The sequence below is a fragment of the Castanea sativa genome, chromosome 11, assembly GCF_040712315.1.
Source record: "Castanea sativa cultivar Marrone di Chiusa Pesio chromosome 11, ASM4071231v1".
Lineage (NCBI taxonomy): Eukaryota > Viridiplantae > Streptophyta > Magnoliopsida > Fagales > Fagaceae > Castanea > Castanea sativa.
In genome coordinates, this window is record NC_134023.1 from 50306939 (window position 1) to 50320186 (window position 13248).

The following is a 13248-nucleotide window of genomic DNA, read 5'->3' on the forward strand; positions in this document are numbered from 1 at the left end:
AAATGGATGTGGTAAGTGTTTGTGCTAACAAGCTCTCAAGGATTTAGAGATGAAGAGGTAGGAGTTAAGGAAACTACAAGGAAATGTGTAGATGATTGTGGGTATAACAATCCCTAACTCTCAAGTGTATTTGCTAGGGTTTTTTCTTTGAAAAGCACTCCATACAATTTATGGGTAATAAGGGTATTTATAGTGTGGGTAAAGAATTTGGTAAAACAACTTAACTTTTTGCCAAACAAAAAGTTTCGCGGGTACTTCGCGGGATGGACATTCTCGCGAAACACTCGCAAACTTGATAGTCTGGCATGACTCTTTAGCTTCCAGTCATGTGCTTCATACGTGGCCTTTTTTGCGAGTTGCTTCTCGCGAGCTAGTCGCGACTTCCACTGATTCACCTCTAGAACATTGATTCTTCACCGATCTCTCACACTTATCTCTTACAAATAAACCCACATACATATAAGGAAAATGATTGAAGAAATTAAAATCAAATTTGGTACGGAATTAAAGCCAACACAAGTTAGTTAGAAATCACAACTTTACAGATTAGACAATGCTCAAAGTGCTACAAGTCAATATAGAAGAAAAAGGAAGTTGCAGGTTCAAAAATTTGAAACACGCTAGGTTCGACCGATCGAGAACAAACCTTAACCAATCGAGAGAAGGGTTCTACAGAATTTTAATTTCGGCCTAGCAACCCATTGGCGTAGTAGTTGATTAGGGTTTCAGATCTATTTCACATAGTATTTAAAGGAAACCCTAAGACACGTTTTAAGAAGATTTTGGAGGTGCTCTTATGAGATCTAAAATATACTATACCTTCTCCTTTCAAAGTCATTACCATAATTCTATCTATTCATCTTTAGAACTAGTAGATCTGAAGTTGCTGCAACAAGATCATACATAACTGATGATTTATACATTTAAGGGTGGTCTTGGAGTCTCAAATTAGAGAGTTTGTGTTGCTAAACCTTTAATTGGGTTCTCAAAGTTACAAACGTGAGAGTCTGTGTTCAGAAAATTCAAGATAAAAGAGTCCATGGAGTTGGAGCTGCATGTGATCGTGTTAGCAAGTTTTACAAGAAGTACCTTTAGATTTAGGATTTAAATCTACTGTAATCTTTCATTCTATTCTAGTGGATTTATTTATCTTAAGAATAGTTAGGTTAAATCCTCTCCAAGTTTATACTTTGAAGTAGTTGGTTTCATTGGATTTTGTAAGTAACCATATCGTTGTCTTATCTATTTTTTTGCACTGCATGATATGATCTATTACTATTTAACTTAGATTTCATAATTAACCTAAGTAAACACTTGACTAGTATATTAAATTAAATAATCTGTTTTAAATGGTCTAAACAAACAAACAAATTGACACTTTATTAGCCCAAATGCAGACTATGAATGGGTGCTGAAACAAAGTTTGAAACATCCAAAAATGTGAAGTCCAAAGTAAAACTTGTTAGGAAGGAAAGCATATCACAAGCTAAACTTAATGATAAAATTTAGAAACAACTACAGGCAAAGCCAGTTTTCCAACTAATTTGTGAAAGACAAAAGGCCTAAGATAACTTATTTGTGAAAGACAAAAGGCCTAAGGAAATTCCCAATAGTTACAAACAAGACTACAATTCCAACAAAAGTTGCTGTGCCTCTCCAAACATCACGGAAATATACAGTCCTTAATGATGCAATATTTTTATTCCACCGGCTGCCATAGTGCTCATTAAGATCTTTAGCAACATTATGGTAGCAGGAATTTTTTTCCACAATTTCTTGGCCAAGTTTGTTAACCATTTGGGCAACCGCTTTATAGCTGCCTAACGAGTGAGCAATAATCTTTTTCTCAACAAGCAACTCCGCATCTTCTCTAGTGTTTATAAGAAAATCCAATAGCACAATATAATTGCAAATGTAAGCTTCAAATGGATAATGACACTGCTCGAGGGCCATGAGGTTCCGGAAAAGGTCTTCTGTTCCGTGATTTATCACAAAGCGTGGAACCACCAATCTAGTTTGCAGACAGTCCAAGCACCAAAAGCATTTTAAGCATGGTAAGCAATGCAAGAGCCATGAGCAATTGAATCTTGGAAAAATTTCTGAGAGATTTGGCTTCTCGACTTGAATGTCAAGTAAAACTTTATCTGCTTGATTCTCCTTACATACCTGGAATTTCAATCCCGCAGTGTCCAACTTTGTTGCACTATGTAGATGTTCAATACTGTTTCCAGTTTCCAGGTTCCGGGGTAAGTAGAAATATCTCTGCAAATCAGTAAAATGTTTTACTTCCTTCTCAATGGGTTTTTTCTGGTCACCCCGAAAAAAGTAATTACAGGCAAGGTCAATAAAGGACTTATGAATGCTTGTAGACCTTCCAATGTGATGATGTAACTCGTCAAAAATGAAAAATGGAAGCTGATTCTCAAGTAATATCAAGTCATGCTTTATGCCTTCGTCTAGCCATGGTTTACTTAATATATAATCATCCTTTTCATATTCTTGCCTTGTAGCAGTCCTCAAGAAGAGCTCAATGATAAAGATAGAATCCAATAGAATCATTTTCGCAAAATCTTCCTTTCCGGGTAGAGAGATCTCTGCTGCATAACAATGGCGGATATTTTCTTCATTTTTGTTAACAATGTTTTCAAATTCCATTCGGTCTTTCCATGTCCGATGAAAGAATTCCTGGAAATATTTTTGTTTAAGCATTTCCATTTCATTTGATGCATCTATGTTGCGATGAAGAGGGCCTACTGAAATTAGCCTTGGAGTGTAGGCTTCCTTCTTTACCTCACGAAGTCTCTTGGGGACTTTGTAGATGCAACACTCGGGGCGCCACTGGGGATTCTGAATGATGATTTCTTTGCATTCAAGTTCTTTTTCATAGGAAGACTCAGAAGAAATGGTTGACATTGCCATCTTTTTCAAACGACAGGTTCCTTTTTCCTAGTGACAGGAAAACAACAATTATTAGCACTAAACCTAAAACTTATCACAAGATACCATTTGCAATATCTTTCATTTTGATCTAAAGATATCTCATGCAATGGACAAATGCATCCTCACACTTACAATGTGTGGATCATACATAACTATGGAATTCACAATTGTTCCCGGTAAGGATGCATACTAGATATGTGAGATAATATAGCATTATGACACTTGCTCTAAGTTCCAGCCCAACCCCAATCCCATATACTTATCTTCTTTTGTGGTTATCACATTATCATCATCCACAGGGGCTAAGATTGAAATATAAATCATTAGTTAGGCAGTTATATTATGTATGTGAGTACATATATTCTGTATTTATGAGAGTAATTTTTGGTGTTCGGGTTTGGCTTTGGTAGTGTCTATACACTAATTTGTATTCTCCAAATCTTTTAGCAAACTTTCTTCTTGTTGTTGGCATTGTTGCCCATGGACATAGGCTCAAAGCCAAACTACATAAATCTTAAGCATTTTCTTTTGTGTGTTTATTTTGTCTATATATCTTTCTAGTTCTCTTTGTTTCTATCATTTACTCTGAAAATATTCTAAAGCTCATTCTTCATCATCAACATTGTGTAGGAATGTATTTAAGGCACTTTGTACAACATATTGGTAAAAGATATTCTGGTATTACCACATATTGTTATATGTGGTTTCGCTTTTGAAGGCGGTCCTATATGAATATATAAATCATGACTTATTTTGATCACCTCTAACTCATTGTGATGATATGAAGACCATTATCAATAACTTTTTGTGGGGTTAGATGCAGATAAAAAAATAACAATCAATGCATCAATAAAAAAGAACGAATTTATCTAAATTGAGAGAACAAAAAATATAGTGGAAACCCAAAAATCTAATTAGTATAGTTGTATAAGTAGTAAAAGCGAACATGTCAATTCATGGAGTAGCAAGAATATTACTTTAAATAAAGCATAATGAAGTCGAAGAATACATTTGAATTTTGAAACTAAGACTTTATTTGTTTCTTGCGGAAGAACCGGTAAAAGGAAGATTCTTTGGGAAAAATGGAGTATGTTATGTGCACAAAATGGAGAGGTGATGGCATGGGTTTTATGGACCTAAGATTTATCATCCAACTCTCCTAGCAAAGCAGGGGCGTTGAATCCTAAATAACACCAATACCTTCCTAAACCGAACTTTAATGCTAAGTACTTTGCATCGTATTGCTTCTTCATGCATGGAGGCGCAACTGAAACCAAATGCATCTTATGTGTGGAAAAGCATCCTAGGAGCCCGAGAAATCATAGTCAAAGGATTGAGATGGAGACTAGGGAAAAAAAATCAATGAAAATATTGGGGGATTACAGGATACCAACACGGAAACACAACACCCACAACCTATCGAGTTGGCTCACCAACCATAAGCTTTTTACAAAAAGCACATGTCAGTGCCCTAATAGATGAAGCAGCAAAGACGTGGAAATACAATCGTCATGAACTCCTAGGTTGCAACAAAACTGAGGTCTTATGCGTTTAAAAATTAAAAATTATTGTTTGAAAACATTTATTAAAATAAAAAGTTTAAAAATATAGTTTAAAAAGTAAAAATGATTGTTTGGAAACACAACCAAACACTCCCTGAATATTCTGCCAAGCTCCAGATTCTCGAATGACAAGTTGATTTGGGTAAGACTTCACATGGGATTTTCACGGTAAAAGGTTCGTATGAAGTTGTCACGGAGAAAAGTACGGTGAAGAGTAAAGAACAAACTGAATTGCCTAAAGACCCAATTGCTCAAGATTGACCCAAAGGCCAAGTCAAGGCCATTTGAAGGGCCCATCACCATTAATTGCTTATTTCGTGATCCACAAAATTTAGTAGGGTCTAAAGCAACCATTTCAATTAAATAAAAGCCTAGTTACCCAAGAATAGACAAAAGATCGAAAGAAACAAGTACAACCCGGAACTAACCCATCACCATAGAGTAATTATTTTCATGACACGACAAATTTAACAGGTTTTAGCTTAAAGACGTAACCCAATAGGAGATGTGAGAGAGGAAGCATATATTAGTTTACTGTGTAGCATAAAACCATGTAAAGGCATGCGGTTACTGGTACAAGAGCCAAGTGTCATCTTATTATCCAAAGTCTTTTTCTTTATCCATTAACACACTTAATAACCATCTGCTGTCATCTGCCACCAGCAGCCATTGGGTTCACCAAATGCAAGACAACACTTCACCTTTTCTTAAATAATGACAAAATGTGGCCAAAGTTTCCAAAAGGACTTTCACACTCATTTGGGTTAGAAAGTCCAATACTCATGCCCTAAAATTTAGTAATTCCAATATCGACTATGTGCCATTCCTTCGGCTTCATCATCATTCCAAACCAAAATAATATGAAAATCACCTGAACTTGGCCAAATCTCCTTTCCCTACCATTCACTAATATATATATATATATATATATATGTATGTTATTATGCTTCTATATATCATATCTCTCACGCTCTGCATAATGTTTGTAAACACGATTGGTTATAATTTGAAGATGAAACAAATAATGGTCAGCCACAAGTCTATTATTAGTTGCTAGATGCCGCACAAGAGATTGAGGCATGGAATGGGAATAACTATTTTTATTAAACCCAAACTCTAGATCTTTATTTCTTGTTTTTTTTTTTTTTTAACAGTGAAAATGATGAGGTTAGTTATGGTTCTCTAAGAATACTGACATCCGATTTTTACAAAATATCTTATTTTACTATTAAAAAAATTACTTTATCTGTTATACTATATTATTTTATTACTAAACATGTACCGACATTTCAATTTTTATATTCCAATTTTACCACTACAATTACCTCATAATAAATTTACAAGCTAATTGACGTTATTGAACTACTAATACCCACACATCTACCCTCCAAAGAAATAATAATAATAATGATAATCATGCGTTTTCTAAAACTTGTTAAAGGAAATTAGTTGATAACAAAAACATTAAACCGACCTTGGAAGGTATGGAAGTACTCTTGTGCACCGAACCCAGTCCTTACCCGCAAGGAATATTTTTAATTAAAATCCTGAAGCAATACAAAATATAAACTCAATTGAATTACAAAATTATCAATTTTTTTTTACTTTATCTTGAAGAACAGTAAAGTGAAAGGATGAAGTAAACAACCTGCAAATTTTATTTGAACAAAAATAAAGTGAAAGGATGGAGCAAAGAACCTGCAAACTTTATTTGGAAGAAAATGCTTGTACACAGTACACTTGACTCCAAGAAACAGCAGAAGCATAACTAAGACTCTTTGATCCTCTCTCTCCTCATAGCTAAAACTCACTCATCAAAGAAAATATCTTGTACTTCTGTACACTGGATAGCAATTCTTAAAACCTTCTTGCCCACCCACCTATTTATTGTGTTTTCCTTCTATCTCTCTCACTCAGTAATAGCACAAAACACGTCATAGTTATGGCGTCATTCTCACAAATTTACAACCATCTCACCTGCCATTAATTTTTTATTTAGAAACAAGGACCATTGCCATTGTCTTTTTTGCTGAAAAAAGAATGATATATATGGTGTCTCTTTCAACATATAAGCTGGCTGGCCAAAATGGTCAAATAGGAAGGGTCATACTTTTTCGCTTAATATAGAGGGGCATGCTTCAAAGATAACTTACTTTTAGTTTTTATGTGATAAGAAGAGAAAGGGGATCCACTAGCACAGGACCTGATTTGTTTTTTGGTAACATCACATGACCTGTTTTACACTCACATTGGTATAAATGAAATACTTGTCGCATTCATAAAAGACACATGCTCACAAGAAACGCTTTTTTTCTTTTCTTTTTGGGTGCAGAGATTCTATCCTGGATATTGTGGACAACGCGACAGATATTTTTATTAGAAACATAGAAAATATTAATTAAACCGTAAGACTTCTGGAGGATGTTTGGTAAATGAGGGTGAGTAACGTTGTTGTTTGAATGTTTTTAATATGTGTGTAAATAAAAAAATGTGTGAAAAAATGTGTAAATATATTTAAAATGCTTAATAATATGTTTAAAATAACCTATCAAAGGGCCTGTTTGGTAGGTTCTATTGTAAATGAATGTGTACTACGGGTGCACTAAAATGAGTAATTTAGGAATATTGAAGTAGTTAAGTATATACAAGTTAATGCAAAATTTAATGTGACTACAAGTCTCTTTGGTCACAATATTTGAGTTCTTTGTTCTTGGGGGTTGTAAAAATTAATAGGAGCACTGTTAATTTCACACACACTGTTACACAAGTAGTACATATACTTACAAACAAAAAGAAAAGTCTAAAATTGTAACTGCAAGTCATGTTTTACATTGATTTTTTGTGAGTGTGTATACTATATGTATGATAATATTTTCCCAATTAGTAGTCTTTTTGTATGGTTGCTAAAGGTAGATGTTTTGCATTGTTTTTTTGTGAGTGTGTATACTATATGTATGATAATATTTTCCCAATTAGTAGTCTTTTTGTATGGTTGCTAAAGGTTTGGCTAGGATTTTACAAAGCATCAAAAACCTGAAAACATTAAAAATGTTTAAAGGAAATTATTTTACGCCACATGAACATTACCTATTGGTTTTTTTTTTTTTTTGGGGTTAAATTTCAATAACCTATCTTAAAGTTTGGGTTAATACCAACTAGACTCAAGACATTGAAAAATTGAACAATTTGGCCTCTAAAACTAAATTGGTTGGTTGGTTACTAACTCAAAAAAAAAACTAAATTGGTTACTAAACACCATTAATATGATTAGTCAGCCCTCTCTTCCCTCTCTCACCTCTCTGATTCTCCCCTGCCCCTTTATTATCTCTCTTGCCCTCTCTTTTCTCTGTGTACACCAAACCTAGCCAAACCCATACCAAAGTAGTGAGATACATACACATATTTTGACTAATGAGCCTATCAAATTCTTCTCTGGTACAAAGCCAAACAAAATCACTACATCACCACCATTGTTAGTTGTCACAAACCCACCACCACAAACAAATCTTACACACCACTGATTTAGGCACATATGCACAGTATAAGAGCACCCACAACAAATGTGTTAAATGTGCCAAATGCCAAATATTTGGCACACCAAACACAAAATACACCTTCCATCAGATGTTTTATATGTGCCAAAATTTTACCATTTGTGTCCATAATGCCAAACCAAAAAATATTATTTTATTCGACTTTTCTCTCTCCTCTCATTTCTTTATATGATTTTTTTTCTCTCTCTTCTCAGAATCTGTCTCTCTCTCCCAAGTTCCCAATTCGTGTTCTTCCTCTTCTCACAATCGGATGCGAGCAAGAAGAAGACAACGGCAGCAGCCGAGAGAGGAGGAAAGGTAGCCGCAACTTCGTCGAAATTGGCGGCGACGATTGCAGTGTCGGATTCATCAATGGTGGTAGATGGGTTTGTTGGGTTTGCCATGGTGGTGAATCTCTCTCTTGGGTTCATCGATGGTGGTAGATGGGTTTTAACAGCGGCCAATGGTTGGTGGATTTGGTGGTTGAAAGTGCTGCTTGGCGGCATGAGCTTGAAAGTGGGTTTAGCCGGTGATAGGTTTGGGTTTGGTGGCTGGTGGTTGTGCCGTTAATATTGTTGCTGTTGTTGATGATAATGGGGGAGGAGATAATATATTATTTTAATGTGTAGTAAATATCATTTTAATGTATAGAATTGAATGATAAAATATCTGATAAATGAGATGTTGTAAAATGATGTGGTAAAATAATGAAGTAGAGCTTTAGTGTAGCAAAATGACATTTTTTTTTTTGCCACATCTGCTGTGGATGCTCTAAACCCTAATAGCCAAGCCCAAAAAACCTAGTATCCCATTTTAGAAACCCAAATCAAAATCAAAATCACTAAATCCCTACTGCCAATAAAAAAACTCAATTCCTAAATTAACAAAACCAAAAACCAATCACAAAAAACGTTTTTTGCCATAAACAAAAGGAGAAAATAAATGAGGAAAAAAAAAAGAAAAAAAGAGAGAGAGAGAAATAAGGAGGAGAAGGAATTGGCTAGTGGTTGTGGTGGTGGTGTTGAGCTCAGTTGCCATTAGTGGTGGCATGGACTTCGTGGAGTTCGACAATGATTGAACTTAAGAGAGAAAGATCCAACAGAGAGAGCAACTATGGTGTTGGATTGCGGAAGCTGTGGCTTGAGGTTTTGGGAGCTGATAGTTTAGGGTTAGGGAAAGGGATGAGAAATGTTGAAATGTGACAAAAGAGAGAAAGACGAAATAGAAGAGAGAATCTAAGAGCGAAGAGAGTGAATAGTGGGCTAATATTAATGACTAATAGATGTGGATAGGCTTATCCGTGTTTAAGGAGTAAATTGAACTTAAGGGATTAAATTAATCAATTTTAAAATGTATTGAACCTAGTTGGTGTTAGCCCAAACCTCAATATAGGTTATTGAATTTACCTCTTTTTTTATGAAATCTATATGATTCTTGGAGTTTCTATATAATTCTTTAACTAGTCTTTTTTTCTTTTTTGTTTCCTTTCTTTACTATAGGATATTGTACGTGTATTAAATTTATGGGCTATACGATAAAATGTAGCCTTCTAATAAACTATCATTTTCAATCTTAAATTTGTAGTGCAGCAAACGAACAATAATATATTTATTGAACTACCTTAATTATACCCTAAACACGCTTTCCAATGAAAAAAAAATCATGCGTCTCCCAATATGGTTTAGAAGGAAATTAGTTGATTAAAAAAAATCAAGGTATATTTTCTAATTTCTTCTAAAAAAAAGGTATTTTTTTAATTAAAACCCCGAAGAACATGATGCAAAATACAAATATTGAGTCAGTTAAATTCTAAATTATCAAGTTTTGGCGAACTTTAATTATCTAGTAAAACAAAACGAAACTATGGAAGAATGGAGAAAAAAACCTGCAAATTTTATTTGAACAAAAATTAAGTGAAAGGATGGAGCAAAAACTCACTCATAGAAGAAAAAATCTTGTGCTTTGTACGCTCATAGAAATTCTTAAAATCTTCTTGTGCTCCTATTTATTGAGTGACCCCCCCGTCCCCTCCCCCCGCCCACTCTCACTCTCAAACAGAACAAGCACATGTCTCAAAAGCAAATAACAATAACAACAACAACAAACAAAATAAGCACAACAAACTTCATAACAATGACGTATTTCCGATAAACTTACAACTATCTCACCTAGTTGCAATTAATTTGTTCATTAATAACAAGGACCATAGCCATTGTCTATTTTTATTTTGCTAAAGAAAAAAAAATGATTGATCACTGACCACCTGAGGAGTGTGATTCAATGGTAGAAAGTCCTCGTTGCTGCATCACACACACTTGCATGAGTTATGGAATTAGAGTAGTAGCACGCCCATTGTTACTCAAGTGATATCCGTGGTATTAATAATTCCTATCACGGGCATAGGGACGTTGGTGAATTCACACGGAGAGCCACTTATTTAGTCAGCAAAAATAAAAAAATTTGAATAATGTAGTCACTTTCAAATTTCAACTTCATAAGGTGCCGGTGAAAACAGTCAAATATGAAGGGCTACGGCCCACGAATGATTAATGTTGTCTTGACCTGCTTTTAACCTTTGTGCAGATAATAGGATCTACTCACATATGAGCTAACTTTTTTGGTACACATTACAAAGAAAACAGGATCCACTCACACATAACCTGATATTTTTTTGGTAAACATCACAATTCACAAGACTTGATTCACTTACATCCTATTCTCGAAGAATGGTAGCTAGAAACAGGACCAGAGTCTGTCCTGTTCAGAGAACTAGTGTGGGTGGCACTATCCCTTAATGGGAGCAGTTCTAAATGCTTTTAAGTAATATAATTGTTTTGTTATGAAAAAAAGTATATAACTGTTTCATTAAGTAATAGAAGGTGCAGCTTGATTAGTCGATATATATAAATGGACCCTAGATAGGTGCTAAAACAATGTTTTGAACATAAAAAATATGAAGTACAAAGTAGAATTTTTAACAAAGGAAAGGATATCACAAAGTTAATCCTTTTTGTGTTTGTATCTCATAAAAATAAAATAAAAAAATAAAATAAAAACCAAAAAGCAAACAACAAAATACAAAACAAAACCAACAAAAAACAAAAAATTAACATGTTGGCAATTTCGAAACCAATAATTAATTAGTAATTAATTCATGATTAGCATGATTTAAAGTTACAATTATCTCACCTACTTTCCATTACCATTGTCTTTTTCTTTTTTTATGAAGACAATAATGATGCTGTGCCACACGTCAAAATCTTGTAGTTGGTGGGTGGAATTGACTTGCATTCCTTTTAGACCTCTATGGCTCTATGTGATAAGAAGTGAAACAGGATTCCCTCATACTTGACCACATTTTTTTTGTTTATTAACACATGACCTGGTTTACTTGCATCTTAATTTGTTCACATAGAATGGGAGAAAGAAACAGGACCTGAGTCCGTCCAATAGGAGAGAGACTTGTCGCATTAATAAGAGATGAATAATGCACACGTGAAACATGCATTCTGTTGCTGCACATGCCTGCTATATGATAGGTTCTTTTGTGAATGAATATGCACCATAGTGGTTGCACCAAGTTAATATTATTGAAGTAATTAGGTACTCAACCCCACCTTCCCTTCCTCCCCACTACATGCATCTATTTTTTTTTTTTTAAATGTAATTAGGTACTGAAGTTAATGCAAAATTTATTGTGAGGACAAGGTTTAATAACTTTATTTATTTATTCTTAATAATCCAATAGTAATAACAATGAGGAGAGGGATTTGAACTATGATTCTTTTAATAAAAGAGAACAAATTATATTATTAAGTGACATGCTATTTTTCTTCTCAAAAGACTAAAAAAGAAAAAAGTTACATATCACCTAGCTATAATTCTCACTTTAGTCATAGTAGTCGATATCTTTGTTTACAGGGGTTATTAAAATTAATAGCTTAGTCCAAGATAGGGCTGTCCAAACTCAACCGAAACTTGCCATACCAACAAATTTGACAGAGCCTGATCCACTTAATGTGGCAATGACCTACTTTGAAATTTGACAACTTTAGGTCGAGGATGGGTCATTACAAGAAAACCCAAATCCAACATATTTGACCAATCTCCACCCTTAGACATCGTCGTTCTTCGCCAATATGATAGTTTCTCTATTTTCTTTCTCAAGATTCTAGCTAAATCTCGATTAGATTTGACAATATTTCAATATTTATAAGAAATCTTGATAGATCTCGGTAGATCTTGGCCAAATTTGGTACTTTACCCTTTGTTTGACCAACTCTGACAATGCCCCCATTGAGACCCAAGCTGATAGAATCACTACTCCTTCCAATTTGACGATGGGTTTCATTCTTTCCCACTTAAAGTGATTGGGTTGAGCACAAACCTGACCTAAACCGACACATGGGCACCCTTAGTTAAAGATATATGGATATAGCTTTTTAGCTTAATAGTATTGTCTACAAAAGTAGAGACCTTCTCAAGGCATTCTAAAGCATGCTCAAACTTTGTTGAAGGATCAAAAGGTGATACAAAGTTGATTAGACGACCTCTTTACCCTTATCTCTATATGAGCCAAAGGGACAAACGAGCTAGAAGGCAAAGACTCAAGGTATATTAAAAAAAATTCACTCTCTTAGTATATTAAAAAAAATGTTACTAACAATACATTTACAATTGTGTCTATAAAAACAAGTTTTTTAAATTTAAATTTAATAAAATCCTATTTAAGATTAACCATGTCATAAAATAAATAAAGTTAATTAGCAATAACATCAATTGAAATGAAAATATTAGCATAATTTAAATATGAAGACTTAATTAGTAATTTCATGTTACAAAAAATAAGAAAACTATATATCAAAGAAGTTAAAAGTGGAGAAATTTTGGGTATGAAATTCCAAACCCATAGGTGGCCCGTTTGGTCTATTAATTTCTTGGGCTTTTTTTATACCCAAACCTTACATGAAGTGACAATCTTTTTAATGTGCAGGAGCAAGGAAGTTTGCCAATAATGTTGCACAGTGACGTATGGCACTGAAGTGAAATAGGGGATGAAATTCTTTATTAGGGAATAGAGGGTGTGTCCATGGTATTGTTGGAGGATATAACTCTTTTATAGGTTAACACTTTATTAGCCCAAATGCAGACTATGGATGGGTGCTGAAACAAAGTTTGAAACATCCAAAATGTGAAGTCCAAAGTAAAACTTG

At 34.2% G+C, this 13248-nt stretch overlaps 1 protein-coding gene across 1 annotated transcript; it reads right to left on the reverse strand.

Moving 5' to 3' along the window:
* Positions 1 to 1441: 1441 nt before the first annotated feature.
* LOC142615187 (UPF0481 protein At3g47200-like) lies at positions 1442 to 6544 on the reverse strand. Its single transcript, XM_075787887.1, has 3 exons — positions 6201 to 6544; positions 5977 to 6049; positions 1442 to 2946 (listed from the first exon to the last, which is right to left on the reverse strand). Exon 3 carries the CDS (start codon positions 2917 to 2919, stop codon positions 1573 to 1575), a length of 1347 nt encoding a protein of 448 aa, XP_075644002.1. The 5' UTR covers positions 2920 to 2946; positions 5977 to 6049; positions 6201 to 6544; the 3' UTR covers positions 1442 to 1572.
* Positions 6545 to 13248: the final 6704 nt, after the last annotated feature.